The sequence below is a fragment of the Salvelinus alpinus genome, chromosome 15 (genome assembly GCF_045679555.1).
Source record: "Salvelinus alpinus chromosome 15, SLU_Salpinus.1, whole genome shotgun sequence".
NCBI classification, from domain to species: domain Eukaryota; kingdom Metazoa; phylum Chordata; class Actinopteri; order Salmoniformes; family Salmonidae; genus Salvelinus; species Salvelinus alpinus.
Window position 1 is genome coordinate 56,376,344 of NC_092100.1, and position 26,032 is coordinate 56,402,375.

The 26,032-nt window shown below is 43.3% G+C and overlaps 1 protein-coding gene across 5 annotated transcripts in view; it reads left to right on the forward strand.

Annotated features, from left to right (window-relative positions):
- Positions 1-26,032, forward strand: part of LOC139540411 (membrane-associated guanylate kinase, WW and PDZ domain-containing protein 2-like) — a 305,518-nt gene that overhangs the window by 227,742 nt on the left and 51,744 nt on the right. For all 5 annotated transcript variants that reach the window (XM_071344211.1, XM_071344210.1, XM_071344209.1 and 2 more), the window contains 3 exons: positions 4,088-4,270; positions 8,346-8,878; positions 9,036-9,207. In XM_071344211.1, the coding sequence (XP_071200312.1) occupies positions 4,088-4,270; positions 8,346-8,878; positions 9,036-9,207 (888 nt within the window). The remainder of the gene's footprint in view (positions 1-4,087; positions 4,271-8,345; positions 8,879-9,035; positions 9,208-26,032) is intronic.

Consider the following 26,032-nt stretch of genomic DNA (forward strand, 5'->3'; position numbering starts at 1 on the left):
GTCTGTCCAAAAAATTATTCAAAATACTTTACCAGAGAGCTTGACTTAACCATACAGGATCATACATTTTTTTTTTGCTGTGGATTCACAAGTGCATAGGTCTATGCTTATATGGGAAGCAAGCAATTTGGGCAGCACGTGTGGAAATAGGCCTAGCTGATTATTGAGTTTCGGCTGTCAGTGAAAAGCATTGAAAATGTGTGTAGACAATGTGTCTTGAGTATAATTTAAAATATTGAGACAAGAAGAAGGGGAGGGGTGTGTGGCTAAGACATGGGTGTCTCTCTCCAGAATGCATGCACTCCGCTCTCCAGAATGTGCTCCGATGTCTCTGCTAATTCTTGCACGTTCATTATTCCATTGTGTGAATTGTATGTAACCAGTAGGCCTAGTAAATGTACCATTAATTCCAGTCATTTGGTTTCATTAATTTCTGTTAATGCATGAATTACAGTCATTTATTGTTCTCATTCTCGGAGTGGAAACGTTGTTTGCAGAGTGTTGCTTTACAGTCCCCGCTGTTCCATTAGGTGTTTTTTAATCGTTTTTTTAAAACTTCATTAGGGTAGGGGGCACTATTTTCACCTCCGGATGAAAAGCGTGCCCAAAGTAAACTGCCTGCTACTCAGGCCCAGAAGCTAGGATATGCATATAATTGGTAGATTTGTATAGAAAACACTGTACAGTTTCCAAAACTGTTAAAATAATGCCTGTGAGTATAACAGAACTGATATGGCAGGCGAAAACCTGAGAAAAATCCATCCAGGAAGTGGGGGGGGGTTCTATTTTTTTATTTTCTATTGAATTCCATTACAGTATCCATTGACTTAGGACTCAAATTGCACTTCCTATGGCTTCCACTAGATGTCAACAGTCTTTAGAAGTTGTTTCAAGCTTGTATTGTGAAAAATGAGGGAGTAAGACCAGTCTGAATGAGTGGACCCTGCAGTGTCCCAGAGGTTTTTCATGCGCACGACCGAGAACACGCCTTTCTTGTTTTGTTCCAAATACAATGCTTTTAGTTTTAGAAATATTTAGGGCTAACTTATTCTTTGCCACCCACTCTGAAACTAACTGCAGCTCTTTGTTAAGTGCTGCAGTCATTTCAGTCGCTGTAGTAGCTGACGTGTATACTGGTGAGTCATCCGCATACATAGAAACTCTAGCTTTACTCAAAGTAGGTGGCATGTCATTAGTAAAAATTGAAAAAAAGCAAGGGGCCTAAACAGCTAACCTGGGGAATTCCTGATTCTTACTGGATTATATTTGATAGGTTTCCACTAAAGATCACCCTCAATGTGTCCATATGTCAAAGGCATTAGTTGAATTTTTATTTGAGATTTTTATCATTTTAATTCATATTTTTATGATTAACCAGGTGACAATAATTTTGAGAAACAAAAACGTTATTATTGAAATGAAACTGTTTCACGAAAATGCGAATACAAAAATAATCAGAACTGCCATGCAGATAGGTAGAAATGGTAGGAAAAATTGTAAGCTTCCCCAAACTTGAATCTCACGAGCTGCCTATTGTCTTTATTATAACACCCAGAAGGTCCCGTAAAAATAACTGGCCAAATCAAATGCCTGTTCATTCTGGTGCCAGCCCTGGCAATACTAAGGATGTGGGTTAAATTTCCACAGGAATCACATAAAAAATACTATAAAATATGTATACTCACATAAGTCGCTTTGGATAAAATAATCAGCTAAATGGCATATATTATTAGATACAGACAGTACAGTGCACGCCGCTTATATTGAATGCTGTATTAGCAATCAGCCGCTTATAGTGATAAAGTTGTCCTGCACGGATGTAATCACTATAAGAGGGAATATTATTGTGCCTGAGTTTGGCTGAGCGGGTAACACTGCAAACTTTAGTCCACATATGATCCCTGCGCCGGAGACGGGGCTTTACTTCCTGATCCAGCCAAACCATTTCTGATATATCTCTCTTCCTTCACCACAACAAAAAAAAAAAAAGAAATATATATATATATACACATATGCAGTTGAAGTCAGAAGTTTACATACACCTTAGCCAAATACATTTAAACTCAGTATTTCACAATTCCTGACATTTAACCCTAGTACAAATCCCTGTCTTAGGTCAGTTAGGATCACAACTTTATTTTAAGAATGTGAGATGTCAGAATAATTGTAGAGAGAATGATTTATTTCAGCTTTTATTTCTCTCATCACATTCCCAGTGTTTCAGAAGTTTACATACACTCAATTAGCATTTGGTAGCATTGCCATTAAATTGTTTAACTTGGGTCAAACGTTTCGGGTAGCCTTCAACAAGGTTCCCACAATAAGTTGGGTGAATTTTGTCCCATTCCTCCTGACAGAACTGGTGTAACTGAGTCAGGTTTGTAGGCCTCCTTGCTCGCACATGCTTTTTCAGTTCTGCCAACACATTTTCTATGGGATTGAGGTCAGTGCTTTGTGATGACCACTCCAATACCTTGACTTTGTTGTCCTTAGGCCATTTTGCCACAACTTTGGAAGTATGCTTGGGGTCCTTGTCCATTTGGAAGACCCATTAACGACCAAGCTTTAACTTCCTGACTGATGTCTTGAGATGTTGCCTCAATATATCCACATAATTTTCCATCCTCGTGAAGCCATCTATTTTGTGAAGTGCACCAGTCCCTCCTGCAGCAAAGCACCCCCACAACATGATGCTGCCAACCCCCATGCTTCACGGTTGGGAGGGTGTTCTTCAGCTTGCAAGCGTCCCCCTTTTTCCTCCAAACATAACGATGTTCACTATGGCCAAACAGTTCTATTTTTGGTTTATCAGACCAGAGGACATTTCTCCAAAAAGTACGATCTTTGTCCCCATGTGCAGTTGCAAACCGTTGTCTGGCTTTTTTATGGCGGTTTTGGAGCAGTGGCTTCTTCCTTGCTGAGCAGCCTTTCAGGTTATGTCGATATAGGACTCGTTTTACTGTGGATATATATACTTTTGTACCTGTTACCTCCAGCATCTTCACAAGGTCCTTTGCTGTTGTTCTGGGATTGATTTGCACTTTTCGCACCAAAGTACGTTAATCTCTAGGAGACAGAACGCGTCTCCTTCCTGAGCGGTATGACGGCTGCGTTGGCCCATGGTGTTTACACTTCCGTACTATTGTTTGTACAGATGAACGTGGTACCTTCAGGCGTTTGGAAATTGCTCCCAAAGATGAACCAGACTTGTGGAGGTCTACACATTTTTTTCCGAGGTCTTTGCTGATTTGTTTTGATTTTCCCATGAAGACAAGCAAAGAGGCTCTGAGTTTGAAGGTAGGCCTTGAAATACATCCACAGGTACACATCCAATTGACTCAAATGTTGTCAATTAGCCTATCGGAAGCTTCTAAAGCCATGACACCATTTTCTGGAATTTTCCAAGCTGTTTAAAGGCACAGTCAATTTAGTGTATGTAAACTTCTTACCTACTGGAATTGTGATACAGTGAAATATAAGTGAAATAATCTGTCTGTAAACAATTGTTGGAAAAATGTACTTGTGCCATGCACAAAGTAGATGTCCTAAACGACTTGCCAAAACTATAGTTTGTTAACAAGAAATTTGTGGAGTGGTTGAAAACGAGTGTTAATGACTCCAACCTAAGGGTATGTAAACTTCTGACTTCAATTGTAGTATGGTCTTCTGTCATCCATCTCACAGGGATTTTTCTGCTATTGAAATCCTTGTGCGGGCCACCTAAGCTTTCTTTGGGGTCGCATAAGTCCAAATAGTAGAAAAGATTAGTATTTTTTTCATAATAAATATACTATATACTGTGACCCGTTTCAAGAATAATAGGCATATGTCACACGTCACTACTTCAAATGAGAAGCACAATAGTTTTTATTGTTAGTTTTTTTATTAAATCCCCCCAAAATGTTGGGGTGCCTCCCAAGTGACGCAAGAAAATTGTGGAGTGGTTGAAAAATGAGTTTTAATGACTCCAACCTAAGTGTATGTAAACTTCTGACTTCAACTGCATATATATATTTTAGGAGTGATTATTCTTCTGTATTACTGGCCTACTCTAACCCCCCCCCCCCCCCCTTCCACAATTCTCCAGAGAAGCCCCCATTCACGAGGGACCCCACCCAGCTGAAGGGCTCCTTTCTGTCCACGGCTCTCCAGAAGAGCAACATGGGCTTTGGCTTCACCATCATTGGAGGGGACGAACCGGATGAGTTCCTGCAGGTCAAGAGTGTCATACCCGAGGGCCCCGCTGCACAGAACCAGAAGATGGACACAGGTACTGTGTTTCAGGAACTAACCACACACACAGAATTTATTTGTTACAAAATCATGAAATCTATAAAGCCACATTCCTCTGTGTGGGTGGGTGGGTGTGTGGGTGGGTGGTGTGGCCTTTACCAAAGACGTGCTCCTCCAAACATATTCAAATTATTCAGGCATACAGTGGGGAGAACAAGTATTTGATACACTGACGATTTTGCAGGTTTTCCTACTTACAAAGCATGTAGAGGTCTGTACTTTTTATCATAGGTACACTTCAACTGTGAGAGAAGGAATCTAAAACAAAAATCCAGAAAATCACATTGTATGATTTTTAAGTAATTAATTGGCATTTTATTGCATGACATAAGTATTTGATACATCAGAAAAGCAGAACTTAATATTTGGTACAGAAACCTTAGTTTGCAATTACAGAGATCATACGTTTCCTGTAGTTCTTGACCAGGTTTGCACACACTGCAGCAGGGATTTTGGCCCACTCCTCCATACAGACCTTCTCCAGATCCTTCAGGTTTCGGGGCTGTCGCTGGGCAATACGGACTTTCGGCTCCCTCCAAAGATTTTCTATTGGGTTCAGGTCTGGAGACTGGCTAGGCCACTCCAGGACCTTGAGATGCTTCTTACGGAGCCACTCCTTAGTTGCCCTGGCTGTGTGTTTCGGGTCGTTGTCATGCTGGAAGACCCAGCCACGACCCATCTTCAATGCTCTTACTGAGGGAAGGAGGTTGTTGGTCAAGATCTCGCGATACATGGCCCCATCCATCCTCTCCTCAATACGGTGCAGTCGTCCTGTCCCCTTTGCAGAAAAGCATCCCCAAAGAATGATGTTTCCACCTCCATGCTTCACGGTTGGGATGGTGTTCTTGGGGTTGTACTCATCCTTCTTCTTCCTCCAAACACGGCGAGTGGAGTTTAGAGCAAAAAGCTCTATTTTTGTCTCATCAGACCACATGACCTTCTCCCATTCCTCCTCTGGATCATACAGATGGTCATTGGCAAACTTCAGACGGGCCTGGACATGCGCTGGCTTGAGCAGGGGGACCTTGCGTGCGCTGCAGGATTTTAATCCATGACGGCGTAGTGTGTTACTAATGGTTTTCTTTGAGACTGTGGTCCCAGCTCTCTTCAGGTCATTGACCAGGTCCTGCCGTGTAGTTCTGGGCTGATCCCTCACATTCCTCATGATCATTGATGCCCCACGAGGTGAGATCTTGCATGGAGCCCCAGACCGAGGGTGATTGACCGTCATCTTGAACTTCTTCCATTTTCTAATAATTGTGCCAACAGTTGTTGCCTTCTCACCAAGCTGCTTGCCTATTGTCCTGTAGCCCATCCCAGCCTTGTACAGGTCTACAATTTATCCCTGATGTCCTTACACAGCTCTCTGGTCTTGGCCATTGTGGAGAGGTTGGAGTCTGTTTGATTGAGTGTGTGGACAGGTGTCTTTTATACAGGTAACGAGTTCAAACAGGTGCAGTTAATACAGGTAATGAGTGGAGAACAGGAGGTCTTCTTAAAGAAAAACTAACAGGTCTGTGAGAGCCGGAATTCTTACTGGTTGGTAGGTGATCAAATACTTATGTCATGCAATAAAATGCAAATTAATTACTTAAAAATCATACAATGTGATTTTCTGGATTTTTGTTTTAGATTCCGTCTCTCACAGTTGAAGTGTACCTATGATAAAAATGACAGACCTCTACATGCTTTGTAAGTAGGAAAACCTGCAAAATCGGCAGTGTATCAAATACTTGTTCTCCCCACTGTATAATAACATATCTACGGTCAGCCTAGGCTATATCTTGCTTATTGAAAACGTGCCTCACACATACAATACCATTTATGGGAGCCTAGTGTTTTTTATTTGAGGAGAAGTGCGATGCGTAAAGGCTTATATTTGAAGCCAATTACAACAATGTTGACTGTCACCACTCCAAACATATTGAGCAAACACTGGATTTTTTTTTTTTTTTTACTTGTTACTGTAGCCTATGCTATTTGATAAACTGTATCAATCCACTATGGACTAGGAAGAGAATATTCCATGCCCCCAGCTGAATTGGATTCGATGACAACCCAAAGACCGTCAATAACCTACAGAACTTGAGACAACGGCATACAGTTTAAAGCCATGAAATGCGTTGATTGGCCAATGAGTGGCCAAGCCCTCATCACGTCTACAATTTATTTATCCATCAAAATCCAGTACTTTCGTGCCATCGCTTGCTATGGCGCTCATAATTCCCACAGTAAAAATAGCTCAAATATTTCTGACACAACCCTGGACCAGCACTAACATTTACCATTAAAATAGAGCCCTCTATCTCCCTCTTGCTCACTCACTGTCCTGATTTCACTCTCTTCTGCTTGCTGTCTCCCTCTCTCTTTGACATTGCCAAACACACACACACACACACACACACACACACACACACACACACACACACACACACACACACACACACACACACACACACACACACACACACACACACCATCCCTGACTGATATTTGCTGGCCTATTTGAGCTGTGGTGTTGCTGTGTGGGAGGGGAGTATGGGTACTTGTCTATGTGTGTCTGCACGCGTGTGTGTTTGTTAACCATCACCAGGTTGGCATAGCAGTACAGTGGCAATGTGATGGTTGTCTCTTGGTGCCAATACGCTCCAGATGGCTGACATGTCCACTGAGACACACTGAACCTCTGCTACACACACACACACACACACACACACACACACACACACACACACACACACACACACACACACAGTGGTGTAAAGTAGTCAAGTAAAATAATTTAAAGTACTGCTTAACTAGTTTTTTGGGGGTATCTGTACTTTACTTATATTTTTGACAACTTTTACTTTACACTACGTTCCTATTGAAAGTAATGTACTATTTACTACATACATTTTCCCTGACACCCAAAAGTACTCGTTACATTTTGAATGCTTAGCAGGACAGAAAAATTGTCAAATTCATGCACTTATCCCTGGTCATGCCTACTGCCTCTGATCTGGTGGACTCACTAAACACACATGGTTCGTTTGTAAATGATGTTGGAGTGTGCCCCTGGCTATTCGTAAGTTTAAAAAAAATAGAAAATGATGCCATCTGGTTTGATTAATATAAGGAATTCGAAATTATGAATCCTTTAATTTTTGATACTAAAGTATATTTAAGCAATTACATTTACTTTTGATACTTAATTATATTTAAAATCAAATACTTTTTGACTTTTACTCAAGTAGTATTTTCGGGGTGACTTTCAATTATAGTTGATCATTTTCTATTTGTATTTATTATGTATCCCCTGCTGCCAAAGCAGCAGCTACTCTTCATGGGGTCCAGCAAAATTAAGGCAGTTTATACAATCTTAAAACAGTACAATATATTCACAGATTTCTATTAAGGTATCATTACTTTTACTCACGCATCCCCCCCCCCCCCCCCCCCCAACACACCCATGTAGAGCTTTGCCTTCAAGCCTTCACTCTGCTGCCATACTGATATCATGGGCCTCTGTGACACTCTAGGGCAGGGGTCGGCAACAGGTGAAACCAGCCCACGAGTGTATTTCTTTGGCCCCCAAAATATTTATGTTTTTGGCGGATTTTAGTGTTTGGTAAAAATGTACTGTACAATCACCAATTCAGCAAAGAAAATCTGCTCCTAAAAATAAAAAGAGAGACGTGATCATGTCTCACTGTTATCAAGGTGAATACCATCTATTTTTGGGTATACTTTGTAAGTGCCTTAATGTGCCTTGGCAGCAGCTAATGGGGATCCGAAATAAATACGTAACATTTGCAGTGTACAAATTACCATCTGCTCTGACAAAAATTGGCCCCCAGCTGAATCTAGTTGCCTACCCCTGCTCTAGGGACGTCGGACTTCTTCTGTGTTCACTAATTATACACACTCTCTATAGTTCGCTAGAGATTCCGATGACAGCTGAGACACATTTGAATGAGTTTGTTCAGTACAGTATGTTTTTATACCCGTTTCAGACCATCTTCTTCCGTTTGATGCCTAATGAACAAGAACTCTGCCTCCTCCCCCTTTAGGTGATGTCATTGTCTACATCAATGACATCTGCTGCCTGGGCACCACTCACGCCGATGTGGTCAAACTCTTCCAATCTGTTCTCATTGGACAAAGCGTCACCCTGGTCCTCTGCCGGGGCTACCCCCTGCCTTTTGACCCCGAGAACCCCAGCGGGGCGTCCGCCGGAAACTCCCTGACCCCCGTTGGCATGGAACACCACCCCATGGTGGTGAACGGGCGTAGCAGCTACAACCATTACCTGGAGTACCTCTCCCTGAGCTCTCAGCTCCCTTCACAGGCTCTAGCCCAGCCAGGGGAACCCCACCCTGGGGACACCCACCTGGATGGGTCCTCATTGCCGCCCACCGACCCCGGGTCCGCTCCGGCCGTGACGCCGCGCGACGACAATGTCTCCATAGTGTCGTCAGGGGCGACGGGGATAGCCGGGGGCGTGATCCAGGGGGCGGAGCTGCTGACTGTGACTATGGTGAAGAGGGCGGAGGGGTTCGGGTTCACCATCGCCGACAGCCCCACGGGGCAGCGGGTCAAACAGGTGGGGTGTTATTCTTGTGTTAACCTTCTCTGTATGTTGTACATTTTGCATTGTGCATTCTACTGCTCTGTCTGTGTCCGTTTGTCCATCCATCCCTCTGTCTGTCGTCACCCCTACTTTTCCATCCTCATACCTGACTATGTTCCGTGTTGTACAGGTTTTGGAGCCGGTTGTGCAGGACGGAGTGGGTCTGAATGAAGGAGACCTGATCCTGGAGGTGAACCAGCAGGGTGTGGCGGGGGCGGGACACGGCCGTGTGGTGGAGCTGCTCAAAGAGTGTCCTGTCGGAGCAGAGGCCACGCTACTCATACAGAGAGGAGGAGGGGAAGGTAAGTCTCTCTGTCTCTTGAACAGACTCTTTCTGACTTGATTACCCTTTTCACACTACTGAGCTTAGCTGAGCCAAGCCGAAATGTACTAGGTTGGCTTGGTTAAGCACCCACAATAGATCCTAGAATGGACTCAGTGCTGGAAATAACAATGGGAGGAGAAAATATCAGAGCCAGCATAATATTGTTCAGGTTGTCACATAAGTGTGAAAAGGGTATCGGTTTATCAGCATGTCTCTCTCTCATACGTACAGTATGTTCCATCTGCAGACACTTGTGGTTCAAAGAGGAGATTGATGATAGATCTGAGATTATTTAGATTGTCTTGAAGGGTGTCTCTTTTTAGGCATTCACTGACAGACATACCACAACAGACCTGTTTCTACAGACCTATGTACAGTACAGTATTTAAGAGCACCCTATATGGGTCTTTGTCCCTCCCTTTCTCTCTTTTTTTCCCTTCTTGTATTTTCCCTTTTATGATTACACAGTTGGAATTTAGAGAGGGGAGATTGATGGATACAAAGAGGGGTACAGACAGGAAGGATTCTATCAGGAGAATCGGACCCTAGTCATCAAGGTAGTTGTGTGGTGCAGAATCGGCTGTGTTTGCACTTGACCACACTCTATCACTATCCTTTACGATGCATGTCCCTTTGTGCTTCTGAAATGAGTGGAAGAATGAAATACACCACCATCTTTGGCCCAAGGGAGTTGCTAATTACCTTAGGCTGCCTGTACCAGCCGACCCATAGAACAACTCACACACACATACACACACACATGCAGACTTGAGGACACACACACACATTCACACATACAGTGCATTCGGAAAGAAATCAGACCCCTTGACTTTTTCCACATTTTGTTATGTTACAGCCTTATTCTTAAAAGGATCTGACCCTTTTTCAAATTTTTGCCTAAAATGACATACCCAAATTTAAATGGATTAAATCGTTTTGTCAGCGGTTTCACACTCGACTCTTCTTGGGTATGACGCTACAAGCTTGGCACAGATCCTCTCAAGCTCTGTCAGGTTAGATGGGGAGCATCGCTGCACAGCTATTTTCAGGTCTCTCCAGAGATGTTCGATCGGGTTCAAGTCCGGGCTCTGGCTGGGCCACTCAAGGACAATCAGAAACTTGTCCCGAAGCCACTCCTGCGTAGTCTTGGATGTGTGCTAAGGGTCGTTGTCCTGTTGGAAGGTGAACCTTCCCCCCCAGTCTGAGGTCCTGAGCGCTCTGGAGCAAGTTTTCATCAAAGATCTCTCTGTACTTTGCTCCATTCAGCTTTCTCTCGATCCTAGCTAGTCTCCCAGGCCCTGCCCCTGAAAAAGATCCCCACAGCATAATGCTGCCACCACCATGCTTCACCGTAGGGATGGTGCCAGGTTTTTCTTCCAGACGTGATGCTTAGCATTCAGGCCAAAGAGTTCCATCTGGGTTTCATCAGACCAGAGAATCTTGTTTCTCATGGTCTGAGAGTCCTTTAGATGCCTTTTGACAGACTCCAAGCGGGCTGTCAAATCAAATCAAACTTTGTCAAATGCACCGAATACAACATGTGTAGACTTTACCGGGAAATGCTTGCTTACAAGCCCTTAACCAACAGTGCAGTTCAAGAAGAATAAAATATTTACCAAGTAGATAATAATAATAAAAAGTAACAGAATAAGAATAACAATATCAAGGCTATATACAGGGGGCACCGGTACTGAGTCAGTGTGTGGGGGTACAGGCTAGTTGAGGTAACCTGTACATGTAGGTGGGTGCGAAGTGACTTTGCATAGGTAACAAACAACCAGTGAGTAGCAGCAGTGTGCAAAAGGGAGGGGGGGGTCAATGTAAATTTTATGAATTGTTCAGCAGTCTTATGGCTTGAGCGTAGAAGCTGTTGAGGAGCCTTTTGGTCCTAGACATGGCGCTCCGGTACCGCTTGCCGTGCGGTACCAGAGCGCCAAGTCTAGAACCAAAAGGCATGTGCCTTTTACTGAGGAGTGGATTCCGTCTGGCCACTCTACCATAAAGACCTGATTGGTGGAGTTCTGCGGAGATGGTTGTCCTTCTGTAAGTTTCTCCCATCTCCACAGTGGAATTCTGGAGCTCTGTCAGAGTGACCATTGCATTCTTGTTCACCTCCCTGACCAAGGCCCTTCTCAGTTTGGCCGGGTGGCCAGCTCTAGGAAGTCTCTTGGTGGTTCCAAACTTCTACCATTTAAGAATGATGGAGGCCACTGTGTTCTTGGGGACCTTCAATGCTGCAGATATGTTTTGGTACCCTTCCCCATAATTATGCCTCGACACAATCCTGTCTCGGAGCTCTGCGGACAATTCCTTCAACCTCATGGCTTGGTTTTTGCTCTGACCTGCACTGTCAACTGTGGGACCTTTCCAAAGGTGCAAAGCTGTCATCAAGGCAAAGGGTGGGTACTTTGAAGAATCTAAAATCTATATATATATATATATTGATTTGTTTAACACTTTTTTGGTTACAACATGATTCCATATGTGTTATTTCATAGTTTTGATGTCTTCACTATTATTCTACAATGTAGAAATTATAAATTTTTTAAACACTTGAATGAGTAGGTGTGTTCAAACTTTTGACTGGTACTGTATATAAAAACAAAAAACTTGCCTACCCAGCCTGGCAAGAGTGTCCCAAAGGGTGTTTAGTTTCCCCAGTGGCTCTGCATGCGCGGAGAGGGTATTCTCTGCTGCTGGCCTGCTCTCCAGGCACCATCGCATGAGCCTGAAGCCACAGACTCTGAACTCACTTTTAGAAAGTTTGGCCAAAGGCACTGAGCCTAATAAGGCATTTTTAGTTTCATTTGAATGTAATTCTAAGTAAGTCACAGCCTATGTGCGCAATTTATAGAATATAATGATTTAATACAATGAAATGTTGTATAAATGCTGAGCGCTTAATGTTCCTGCCAGCCTAGTGTGTCGCACTCGCAAATGCTTCACTATTTCTTTAGGTGTCGGCTATAGCCTCAAAATAATAGGCAAATAATATAGCGTAAATAATTCATTTTTGTTCCTTCTTAGGCTACCTGACTGGCTCCTGACTTATTTAAAGTGTTTATATATAAATCATGTGGCCTATTTGAAATGATGAGTGCCTATTACAGAAACCTTTTCATGTTGTTTACTAGAACACTTTTCATTAAAATAAAATGGTTTGGTTTCAATACTTCAAAACCAAAATGGTAGGTCCAGGTAGTCACAAAAATAGATGGGTGATTTTAATGAATGGAGCTAATTTAGTGCGGCATTTACACACACAAACAGCCGAGGGGTGTTTGGCTCCATAATGGCCAGGCCCAAAGGATTCTGGTATGATATGGATGTGATGGCACAGCTGCTGCCTGTTAGACATGGTGTGACAGAGGGAAAGAGAAGAATAGGAAAATGGACCGCACACTTATGTGACAACCTGAACAATATTATGTTGGCTCTGATATTTTCTCCTCCAAAGGTTTCAATGCATATAGTTAATTTAAGTTCAGTTTAGTTTACTTAGTTTATAGTTCATTAAATGATAGTGTTTAAATTGCAGCTAGCCTTTACTGGTACACATGCAACAGCCTCTGCACTCAGGTCTAGATAACAGTCAATCACTGCTGGTAGACATACATACACAAACTGCATTTTCCCTTTTTCCGCTAGCTATTTCGCACTGACACTATACACACACTGGACTCCGACCACCCACACGCTCACACATACTTACACTGACACCGTAACACACACATACACAGCCTCGGTGTGAAAGAGCAAAATATGATGATCTGATGATCCCATATATCCAGTGGAAACATCATCTAATACCTGAAAACGTTTCCCTTGCGCAAAAACAGCTGTCTGTCCTGAGCTCACTGGCACAGGAAACAATAGGCTAGTTGATACAATGATGCAAGTTTGCTAGCGACATCTTCGGGCCGGACCAAGTTTTAATGTGGCACTTCACCAGCGATAGCTCAAGTCACAATAAATAGAAAGGGAGGCAGACAGGCGGAGTAGAGGGGGGGGTTCTACTAAGCTATATGGAATAGTATTTGAATTTATTTATTTATTTATTTATTTATTTCACCTTTATTTAACCAGGTAGGCTAGTTGAGAACAAGTTCTCATTTACAACTGCGACCTGGCCAAGATAAAGCAAAGCAGTGTGACAGACAACAACACAGAGTTACACATGGAATAAACAATAAACAAGCCAATAACACATAAACAAGTACCCCTTAAGGTAAAAAAAAACTACAACAAAAAACATTGAATTTGCTATTACTGCTGTTAGCCCATAGAAACGCATTGAGTAACAGATTCACTACATGGAACAACAGATAGTACCGCCCAAAAAATCTAAAGGAAGTTTGTTCTGAAGTGTCTGTCCTATATCTAAGATGTATTTAACCCCTTATTTTAGGCACTAAACCATCTCCATATATACTTCCATAATTTTTAAAAAACTGGTACTTGGGACCTTCAGACGAGTCTTGTGACAACCTACATGTACGTGTTCGTGAGAGACTCACATTTCCACAGATTGGTCATATTCGGGCGCTGTTCGGACGCTACAGACAGAAGTTAGCAGAAGTGGCTGTACCAACTTCAAACGAGTCCCGTGACGCTTGTGGGGGTTCTAGAGCAAAAACTAGATAGTTTGGAGGCCAAACAGTTCGGACGATTCTGTGAGACACAGCCCATGCAAACATATGTATTTTGATGGGGATTTTTTTATTATGTTAATTTGATTTCCACGGGGCCGCAGAAATTGCAGAAGGGTTAAATTAGCATTAGCCAACCCTTATGCTGAGGGAGACTAGCTAGTTTGCTACCACCAACCCTGTACACACCTGGATAACTCTGCTGCTGTTGCACTTTGATTTTCTGGCTGTTCTGCCCTCTCCAACTCATTCACTGGTGCCTGCTTGTGCGCAAACTACTCACTTCCTTTGCCTCTCCTTCGGAAGAAGTTCCGAATATCCATGTTTGCTCAGTGCTACGCTGACTGAGTGACAGGCGTTTTGCTGAGAGATGGCATTGGGCACGTTCCACAGCTAAGGCGAGGCGACGCGACAAAACAATGTCATCAACTGACAAATTGCTATAACATATGGTGTGGTTAGCGGATACTTAAAATACCTATCAAGACGTTGAAAGATCTGTCAGGCGTCAGCAACATCTAGTATTAGGCGCGTGCCTAATGACTTCTAACCAGTGCTGTAGGGGTGGGGGAGGGGTCAAGGGTTCAAATCAAATTGTATTTTATTTGTCACATACACATGGTTAGCAGATGTTAATGCGAGTGTAGCGAAATGCTTGTGCTTCTAGTTCCGACAATGCAGTAATAACCAACGAGTAATCTAACCTAACAATTCCACTACTACTACCTTATACACACAAGTGTAAAGGGATAAAGAATATGTACATAAAGATATATGAATGAGTGATGGTACAGAACGGCATAGGCAAGATGCAGTAGATGGTATCGAGTACAGTATATACATATGAGATGAGTAATGTAGGGTATGTAAACATAAAAGTGCATAGTTTAAAGTGGCTAGTGATACATGTATTACATAAAGATGGCAAGATGCAGTAGATGATATTAAGTACAGTATATACAAATACATTATATTAAGTGGCATTGTTTAAAGTGGCTAGTGATACATTTTTGATCAATTTCCATCAATTTCCATTATTAAAGTGAGCTGGAGTTGAGTCAGTATGTTGGCAGCAGCCACTCCATGTTAGTGGTGGCTGTTTAACAGTCTGATGGCCTTGAGATAGAGGCTGTTTTTCAGTCTCTCGGTCCCTGCTTTGATGCACCTGTACTGACCTCGCCTTCTGGATGATAGCGGGGTGAACAGGCAGTGGCTCGGGTGGTTGTTGTCCTTGATGATCTTTATGGCCTTCCTGTGACATCGGGTGGTGTAGGTGTCCTGGAGGGCAGGTAGTTTGCACCCAGTGATGCGTTGTGCAGACCTCACTACCCTCTGGAGAGCCTTACGGTTGTGGGCGTAGCAGTTGCCGTACGAGGCGATGATACAGCCCGACAGGATGCTCTCGATTGTGCATCTGTAGAAGTTTGTGAGTGCTTTTGGTGACAAGCCGAATTTCTTTTCTGCTGCTGCGCCTTCTTCACAACGCTGTCTGTGTGGGTGGACCAATTCAGTTTGTCCGTGATGTGTACGCCGAGGAACTTAAAACTTACTACCCTCTCCACTACTGTCCCGTCGATGTGGATAGGGGGGTGCTCCCTCTGCTGTTTCCTGAAGTCCACAATCATCTCCTTTGTTTTGTTGACGTTGAGTGTGAGGTTATTTTCCTGACACCACACTCCGAGGGCCCTCACCTCCTCCCTGTAGGCCGTCTCGTCGTTGTTGGTAATCAAGCCAACCACTGCAGTGTCCTCCGCAAACCTGATGATTGAGTTGGAGGCGTCCATGGCCACGCAGTACAGGATGGGGCTCAGAACGCACCCTTGTGGGGCCCCAGTGTTGAGGAACAGCGGGGTGGAGATGTTGTTACCTACCCTCTCCACCTGGGGGCGGCCCGTCAGGAAGTCCAGTATCCAGTTGCACAGAGCGGGGTTGAGACCCAGGGTCTCGAGCTTGATGACGAGTTTGGAGGATACTATGGTGTTAAATGCTGAGCTGTAGTCGATGAACAGCATTCTCACATAGGTATTCCTCTTGTCCAGATGGGTTAGGGCAGTGTGCAGTGTGTTTGCGATTGCGTCGTCTGTGGACCGATTGGGGCGGTAAGCAAATTGGAGTGGGTCTAGGGTGTCAGGTAGGGTGGAGGTGATATGGTCCTTGACTAGTCTCTCAAAGCACTTCATGATGACGGAAGTGAGTGCTACGGGGCGGTAGTCGTTTAGCTCAGTTACCTTAGCTTTCTTGGGAACAGGATCAATGGTGGCCCTCTTGAAGCATGTGGGAACAGCAGACTGGGATAAGGATTGTGATCGGTCCACTGCATTGTGAAATCTTGACCAATCAAAACAGTCACCATGTCACTCCAGGGGCTTCTTGCAGTGCATGCTACTCCCTAGCGTAGTATATTGTACTGTTTATTTTTGATATTTAAAAAAATGATACTGCATAGAGTAATGCATGGTTATGGAAACTCATGTCAGAATAGGTTGGGACTGGACCAAAAACATCCGGGGCTAAAGCCCCAGAAGTCCAGGCCTAGTGACGCCACTGGTTCAGTGGAACTCTGGCAGCATTCCAAAGCCGAGGTAGTCAGACAAAAAAACATATACAGTACACAGAAATACTCACACACAGCCATGGACAGTCTGATGCCTACTGTGAGTCATTCAGAGACTGTCTTTCACCCTGGAGCCAGTAATCCCTAGGCTATCGATGTGGGTGTGCGGCGCGTGCGCTGTGAAAGAGGTTATCTCTTGGTGTGCCAGGCTGATAGTCCCTCAGGGGCCATTGCCCCGAGCTGTTTGATGTAGGAGGAACACCAGGTGGAATGGGGGAGGGGGGGGGGGGGGGTTGCTCTGTGTGTGTATGTGTGTGAGTGAGAGGAGATGAGAGACTGGGGGAGGTGGACGGGATAGGAGGTTGGCAGTTGGGGAGGGTAGAGTTTGTCACGCCAGGTACAGCATAAAGTATACAGTAGAATCTAGACCGTGTGTGTGTAGATGTGTGTGGGTGTGTGCACATGCGTGGTGAGTAGTGAGTTTGTCACGTGTACACTAGATAGAATGAGAGTATAGAGAATCACACACTGAAATATTAACAGTATATTTAGTGAATGGGCGAGCTGAGGATGTTGATATAAGTCATGGTATTAGGAAAAGTGTTTATTTACAGTGAGTGTATTTAATGGGTTTAGTTTAAGTAGCTTGCTTGTTGCCTAGCCACTTTGGTAAGTACTGGCCGGGTAGCAAGCTGAGACCAAAGATATGAGAGAACGTTTTTATGACTGAAGCACTTACAGTATCTCCTGGCAGTGACACATTTCCCCTCTGCAGAATGAAGCTGAACTTTACTACAACTATTACTGAACAAAAATATTTCATGTACCATGTTTCATGAGATGAAATATAAGATCTCCAAAATGTTCCATACGCACAAAGTACGTATTTCTATCAAATGTTGTGCACAAATTTGTTTACAGCCCTGTTAGTGAGTATTTCTCCTTTGCCAAGATAATCCATCTACTGGACAGTGTGGCATATCAAGAAGCTGATATAATGACATGATCATTACACAGGTGCACCTTGTGCGGGGGACAATAAAAGGACACTCCATTTTGTCACAAAATAGAATCCCATGTCTCAAGTTGACGAAGCGTGTAATTTGCATGCTGACTGCAGGAATGTCTACCAGAGTTGTTGCCAGATAATTGAACGTTCAGTACTCTACTATAAGCCACCTCCAACATCGTTTTAGAGAATTTGGCACTACGTCCAACCTGCCTCACAACCGCAGACCACATGTAGCCACGTCAGCCCAGGACCTCCACATCTGGCTTCTTCACCTGCGGGGTGGTCTGAGACGACCCACCCGAACAGCTGATGAAGCTGTGGGTTTGCACAACCGAAGAATTTCTGCACAAACTGTCAGAAACCATCTCAGTAAAGCGCATCTGTGTGCTTGTCGTCCTCACCATGGTCTTAACCTGACTTCAGTTTGGTGTCGTAACCAACTTCAGTCAGCAAATGATCAACTTAGATGGCCACTGGCACGCTGGAGGAGTGTGCTCTTCATGGATGAATCCCGGTTTCAACTGTACCGGGCAGATGGCAGACAGCGTGTATGGCGTGGGCGAGCGGTTTGCTGATGTCAACGGTGTGAACAGAGTGCCACATGGTAGCGGTGGGGTTATGGGATGGGCAGGCAGAAGCTACAGACAACGAACATAATATGCTAATGGTGGTCACACCAGATACTGACTGGTTTTCTGATCCACGCCCCTAGCTTGTTTTTTAAGGTTCCTGTATCTGTGACCAACAGATGCGTATCTGTATTCCCAGTTGTGTGAAATCCATAGATTAGGGCCTAATGAATATATTTCAATTGACTGATTTCCTTATATGAACTGTAACTAAAAAATATTTGAAATTGTTCATGTTGCGTTTATATTTTGGTTCAGTGTAGATATTTATGCCTGTTTAAAATGGGCTATGTTGAGGTGGTAGAACTGTTCTTATAAATTATTCCATAATTTTTTGGGGTCTCATGTCTCTTTATATTCAGATAGCCGAGGGGCTATGTAGCTTCTTATCTGTCATGTTTGGAGTTGTGTTGCTCTGTTATGCGGACACATTTTTCTTTACAGTTAAGTTGCCCTGGTCGTGTCTCTATAGAGTAACTTTTGAACTAACTCATGACATTGCTACCTTGAAGATCATCCTAGGAGGAAGATAGATGAGAACTTAGAACTTAGCACTTAGAACAGCAGCAGCCAGGGGCAACTGGCAGGGAAGAGGATGATTTAGGTGACCCAGACACAGGCCCAAAGCAAGCTACCCCACTATCCCCCTGTCTGTTTTGGATTGCAAAACTAAAAGAGACACACCAGACAAGACACAGAGAAAGCAACAAAATAGTAAATGATGGAGAGAGACACCAGCAGAACAGAACAGGCCATAACAAAAGAGGAGAGAAAAAGGAGACCGTAATAAACAAGAACCTGAAACGGCAACAGACAAGACACAGAGAAAGTGACAGAAGAGGGCAGATGAACACACAGTCGACTGTATCACTTCAAGCTGCTGTATAGATTCTAATTAGTTACATTTATGTGCAGAAATTATAACTACTACTAAGCTAATATATGGACTTGTTTTATTCATTTTCATACAAAATATGAAATGAATGAATAAAATAAATAAATATGAATAAATGAATAAAATACATTTTATTGGTCACATACATATATTTAGTAGATGTTATTGCAGGTGTAGTGAAAATATTGTGTTCCTAGATCCAACAGTGCAGTAATATCTAACAATACAAAAAAATCTAACAAGTTAAATAATAGAATTAAGAAATATATAAATAGTAGGACGAGCAATGTCAGAGTCCGGACTTTACAGTGTATATACTGAACAGAAATGTAAACACAACATGCAACAATTTGTCTGAGTTACAGTTCATATAAGGAAATCAGTAAATTGAAATAAATTCATTAGGCCCTAATTTCACATGACTGGGAATACAGATATGCAACTGTTGGTCCTTAAAAAAAAGTAGGGGGTGTGGATCAGAAAACCAGTCAGTATCTGTGTGACCACCATTTGTGACACATTTCCTTTGTTGATCAGGCTGGTTGATTGTGGCCTGTAGAATGTTGTCCCACTCCTCTTCAACGTCTTTGCAAAGTTGATGGATATTGGCTGTAAATTAAACACGCTGTTGTACATGTCAATCCAAAGCATGCTCTAGTGAGCATGCAGTTCATTGAAGAACAGCAACATTTTCAGCTTTCAGGAATTGTGTACAGATCCGTGCAACATGGGGCCATGCATTATTATGCTCAAACGTGAGATGATGGCACGACAATGGGCCTCAGGATCTCATCACGGTATCTATGTGCATTCAAATTGCCATCAATAAAATGCAATTGTGTTCGTTGTTCGTAGCTTATGCCTGCCCATGCATAACCCCAACACCATCATGGGGCACTCTGTTCACAATGTTGACACCCGCAAACTGCTCGTCCACGCAACGCCATACACATGGTTGTGAGGCCTGTTGGGCGAACTGCCAAATTCTCTAAAACGATGTTGGAGGTGGTTTATGCTCACGAAATTAACATTCAAATTCTCTGGCAACAGGTCTGGTGGACATTGCTGCAGTCAGCATGTCAATTGCAGGCTCCCTCAACTTGAGACATCTGTGGCATTCTATTGTGTGACAAAACTGCACGTTTTAGAGTGGCCTTTTCTTTTTTCCCAGCACAAGGTGTATTGATCATGTTGTTTAATCAGCTTATTGATATGCCACACCTTTCAGGTGGATGGATTATCTTGGCAAAGGAGAAATATTCACTTACAGGGATGTAAGCAAATTTGTGCAAAACATTCTAGAAAAATAAGCTTCTTGTGCGTATGGAAATGTCCAGGATCTTTTATTTTAGCTCATGAAACATGGGACCAACACTTTGTATGTTGCGTTTATATTTTTGTTCAGTGTATATGTTATGGGATGTATGCACAATATGGAGAGTATATGGATAGAATATGTAGTATATCTGAAAAATAGTATATGTACAGCAATAGTTAAATAAGATAGGCCTAGAATACAGTACATACATATGAAGTGGTAAAACAGTATGTAAACAATATTAAAGTGACCAGTGTTTTTATTTAAACTTTAATTAGGCAAGTCAGTTAAGAACAAATTCTTATTTACAATGACGGCCTACCGCGGCCAAACCCTAACCCGGACAGCGCTGGGCTAATTGTGAGCCGCCATATGGGACTCCCTATCACGGCCGGTTGTGATACAGACTGGAATCGAACCAGGGTCTGTAGTGACGCCTCTAGCACTGAGATGCAGTGCCTTAGACTGCTGCACCACTTGTGGGCCTATGTACATAGTGCAGCAGCCTGGTGCATGGTAGAGTATCCAGGTGATAGCCGGCTAGTGACAGTGACTAAAGTTCAGGGCAGGGTACTGGGCGGGGGCTAGGGGTGATTATTTAACAGTCTGATGGCCTTGAGATGGCAGCTGTTTTTCAGTCTCTCGGTCCCAGCTTTGATACACCTGTACTGACCTCGCCTTCTGGATGGTAGAGGGGTGAACAGGCCGTGGCTCAGGTTGCTGTGGTCCTTGTGGATCTTCTTGGCTTTCCTGTATCACTGGATTCTCTAGATGTCCTGGATGGCAGGCAGTGTGCCCCCTTTGATGCTTTGGGCAGACCACACTACCCTCTGGAGAGCCCTGCAGTTGCGGACGGTGCAGTTGCGGTACCAGGCGGTGCTACAGCAAAACATGATGCTCTCAATTGTGCATCGGTAAAAGTTTGAGTTTTAGGTGCCAAGACAGATTTCTTCTGCCTCCTGAGGTTGAAGAGGTGTTGTTGCGCCTTCTTCACCACACTGTCTGTGTGGCTGGACCATTTCAGTTTGTCAGTGATGTGTACGCGCCGAGGAACGTGAATCTTTCCACCTTCTCCACTGTGGTTCCGTTGTTGTGGATAGAGGGGTGCTCCCTCTGCTGTTTCCTGTAGTCCAAGATCAGCCCCTTTCTTTTGTTGACATTGGGTGAGAGGTTATTTTCCTGGCACCACACTCCCAGGGCCCTCACCTCCTCCCTGTAGGCTGTCTCATCGTTGTTGGTAATCAGGCCTACTACTGTTGTGTGGTCCGCAAACTTGATGATCGAGTTGGAGGCGTGCGTTGGCACGCATTCATGGGTGAACAGGGATTACATGAGGCGGCTGAGCACGCACCCTCGTGAAGCCCCAGTGTTGAGGATCAGTGAAGTGGAGGTGTTGTTTCCTACCTTCACCACCTGGGAGTAGCCCATCAGGAAGTCCATGACTCTCAAAGCACTTCATGATGACAGAATTGAGTGCTACGGGGCGATAGTAATTTAATTCAGTTACCTTTGCTTTCTTGGGTACAAGAACAATGGACATCATGAAGCATGTGGGGACTGGGATAAGGATAGATTAAATATGTCTGTAAACACTCCAGCCAGCTGGTCTGCACAAGCTCTGAGGACACGGCTAGAGATGCCGTCTGGGCCTGCAGCCTTGGGAGGGTTAACACGTTTAAATGTTTTACTCACGTCGGCCATAGAGAAGGAGAGCCCACAGTCCTTGGTAGTGGGCCACATCAGTGGCACTGTGTTATCCTCAAAGGGGGGCGAAGAAGGCAGGAAGCAAGACGTTGGTGTCCGTGACGTAACTACACTGTTTGTATTCAGCCATATTTCCAGTCAACTTGCCATGGTTAAATGTGATGGTTCGCGCATTCAGTTTTGCGCGAATGCTGACATCTATCCATGGTTTACAGTTAGGATAGATTTTAATAGTCACAGTGGGTACAACATCTCCTATACACTACCTGATGAACTCAGTCACCATATCAGTGTATTCGTTAATGTCATTCTCAGAGGCTACCCGGAACATATCCGAGTCCGCGTGATCAAAACAATCTTGAAGCGTTGATTCTATTTGGTAAGACCAGCGTTGAATAGTCCTTAGCATGGGTACTTCCTGTTTGAGTTTCTGCCTATAGGAAGAGAGGAGCAAAATGGAGCCATGATCAGATTTGCCGAAGGGAGGGCGGGGGAGGGTCTTGTAGGCATCCCGGAAGTTGGAGTAGCAGTGGTCGAGTGTTTTAGCAGCCCGAGTACTACAGTCAAGGTGTTGATATTACTTCGGTAGTGTTTTCCTCAAATTTGCTTTGTTAAAATCCCCAGCTACAATAAATGTGGCATCAGGATATGTGGTTTCCAGTTTGCATAAAGTCCAGTGAAGTACTTTAAGGGCTGTCGTGGTATCGGCTTGAAGAGGAATATACACAGCTGTGACTATAACCGAAGATAATTCTCTTGGGAGGTAATACGGTCGGCATTTGATTGTGCGGTATTCTAGGTCAGGGGAACAAAAGGACTTGAGTGCATGTACAGTGGGGAGAACAAGTATTTGATACACTGCCGATTTTGCAGGTTTTCCTACTTACAAAGCATGTAGAGGTCTGTAATTTTTATCATAGGTACACTTCAACTGTGAAAATGCTAATTAATTACTTAAAAATCATACAATGTGATTTTCGGGATTTTTGTTTTAGATTCCGTCTCTCACAGTTGAAGTGTACCTATGATAAAAATTACAGACCTCTACATGCTTTTTAAGTAGGAAAATCTGCAAAATCGGCAGTGTATCAAATACTTGTTCTCCCCACTGTATGTTGTCACAATCACACCATGAGTATTTAATCATGAAACATACACCTCCACCCTTCTTCCCCAAGAGATATTTATTTCTGTCTGCGTAATGAACTGAGAACCCAACTGGCTGTACGGACTCAGACAGTATATCCAGAGAGAGAGCTATGTTTCCGTGAAACAGAGTATGTTAGAATCCCTTATGTCTGTCTGGAAGGAAATCCTCGCCCTGAGCTCATCAACTTTATTGTCCAGAGACTGAACATTAGTGAGTAATATACTCGGAAGCGGTGGGGGGTGTGCACGCCTCCTGAGTCAGACTAGAAGTCCACTCCCAATACCTCTTCTCCACCGGCGGTGTTTTGAATCAGCTTCTGGAATCAGTTCAACTGCCCTGGGGGGTACGAACAAAGGATCCGATTCGGGAAAATTGTATTCCTATTTGTAATGCTGGTGAGTTACATTCACTCTGATATCCAAAAGATCTTCCCGGCTGTATGTAATAACACAAAAACAATTCTGGGCTAATAATGTAAGAAATAACACAGAAAAAAACAAAACACTGCAAAGTTGCCTAGGAGCTAGCTATCTGTCGGTGCCATCTTGCTTGAGAACGTGTGCTATTAAAGGGAGATTAATGTGGGAAAACCTTTGTACAGTAAGATAAATATTATCAGAAGAAAGCTTTGATTATATTCCGAGGTAGTTTTTACAGTTGAAGTCGGAAGTTTACATACACCTTAGCCAAATATATTTAAACTCAGTTTTTCACAATTCCTGACATTTAATCCAAGTGAAACGTCCCTGTTTTAGGTCAGTTAGGATCACCACTTTATTTTAAGAATGTGAAATGTCAGAATAATAGTAGAGAGAATTATTTATTTCAGCTTTTATTTCTTTCATCACATTCCCAGTGGGTCAGAAGTTTACATACACTTAATTAGTATTTGGTAGCATTGCCTTTAAATTGTTTAACTTGGGTCCAACGTTTTGGGTAGCCTTCCACAAGCTTCCCACAATACGTTGGGTGAATTTTGGCCCATTCCTCCTGACAGAGCTGGTGTAACTGAGTCAGATTTGTAGGCCTCCTTGCTCGCACATGCTTTTTCAGTTCTGCCCACACATTTTCTATGGGGTTGAGGTCAGGGCTTTATGATGGCCACTCCAATACTTTGACTTTGTTGTCCTTAAGCCATTTAGCCACAACTTTGGAAGTATGCTTGGGGTCATTGTCCATTTGGAAGACCCAATTGCGACCAAGCTTTAACTTCCTGACTGATGTCTTGAGATGTTGCTTCAATATATCCACATAATTTTCCATCCTCATGACACCATCTATTTTGTGAAGTGCACCAGTCCCTCCTGCAGCAAAGCATCCAAACAACATGCTGCTGCCACCCCCGTGCTTCACGGTTGGGATGGTGTTCTCCGGCTTGCAAGCCTCCCCTTTTTTCCTCCAAACATAACGATGGTCACTATGGCCAAACAGTTCTATTTTTGGTACATCAGACCAGAGGACATTTCTCCAAAAAGTATGAGCTTTGTCCCCATGTGCAGTTGCAAACCGTAGTCTGGCTTTTTATGGCGGTTTTGGAGCAGTGGTTTCCTTGCTGAGCGGCTTTTCAGGTTATGTCGATATAGGACTCGTTTTACTGTGGATATAAATACTTTTGTACCTGTTTCCTCCAGCATCTTCACAAGGTCCTTTGCTTTTGTTCTGGGATTGATTTGCACTTTTCGCACCAAAGTACGTTCATCTCTAGGAGACAGAACGCATCTCCTTCCTGAGCGGTATGACGGCTGCGTGTTCCCATGGTGTTTATTCTTGCGTACTATTGTTTGTACAGATGAACGTGGTATCTTCAGGCGTTTGGAAATTGCTCCCGAGGATGAACCAGACTTGTGGAGGTCTAAAAAAATTATTCTGAGGTCTTGGCTGATTTCTTTTGATTTTCCGTTGATATCAAGCAAAGAGCCACTGAGTTTGAAGGTAGGCCTTGAAATACATCCATACATGACTCAATTGACTCATGACTCAATTGATGTCAATTAGCCTATCAGAAGCTTCTAAAGCCATGACATCATTTTATGTAATTTTCCAAGCTGTTTAACGGCACAGTCAACATAGTGCATGTAAACTTCTGACGCACTGGAATTGTGATACAGTGAATTATAAGTGAAATAATCTGTCAGTAAACAATTGTTGGAAAAATGACTTGTGTCATGCTCAAAGTAGATGTACTAACCGACTTACCAAAACTATAGTTTGTTCTCAAGAAATTTGTGGAGTTGTTGAAAAACGAGTGTTAATGACTCCAATCTAAATGTATGTAAACTTCCGACTTCAACTGTATGGGCATTTCTTAAATGGCATGGTTTCCCAGATGGTTTTATAAAAAAATGTAAATGATTGTTTGCAAAATAATCTGTACAAGTGAATATAAACAGATCACTGACCGAAGCCTTCAATGTTGAGAGAGGCGTAAAGCAGACTTGTCCTCTTAGCACAGCACTCTATGTGCTGGCCATCAGCCCCTTGTTAAAAATCATTTTAAAAGATGATAGGATAAAAGGTGTATCTGTTTGAAATAGTCGTGTAGTTATCTCTGCTTATGCCGACGACATGTCTTTATTCATTCGCTGTCACGTTCCTGACCTGTTTTCTGTTATTTTTGTATGTGTTAGTCGGTCAGGGCGTGAGTTTGGGTGGGCAGTCTTTGTTATGTGTTTCTATGTTGGTTAATGGGTGACCTGATATGGTTCTCAATTAGAGGCAGGTGGTTTACGTTTCCTCTGATTGAGAGCCATATTAAGGTAGGTGGTTTCACATTGTCTGTTGTGGGTGGTTGTCTTCCGTGTCTGTGTATGTTGCGCCACACGGGACTGTTTCGGTTTATTTGTTCGTTTGGTTTTTGTGTAGTCTATTTTCCTGTTCGTGTGTTCTTTGTG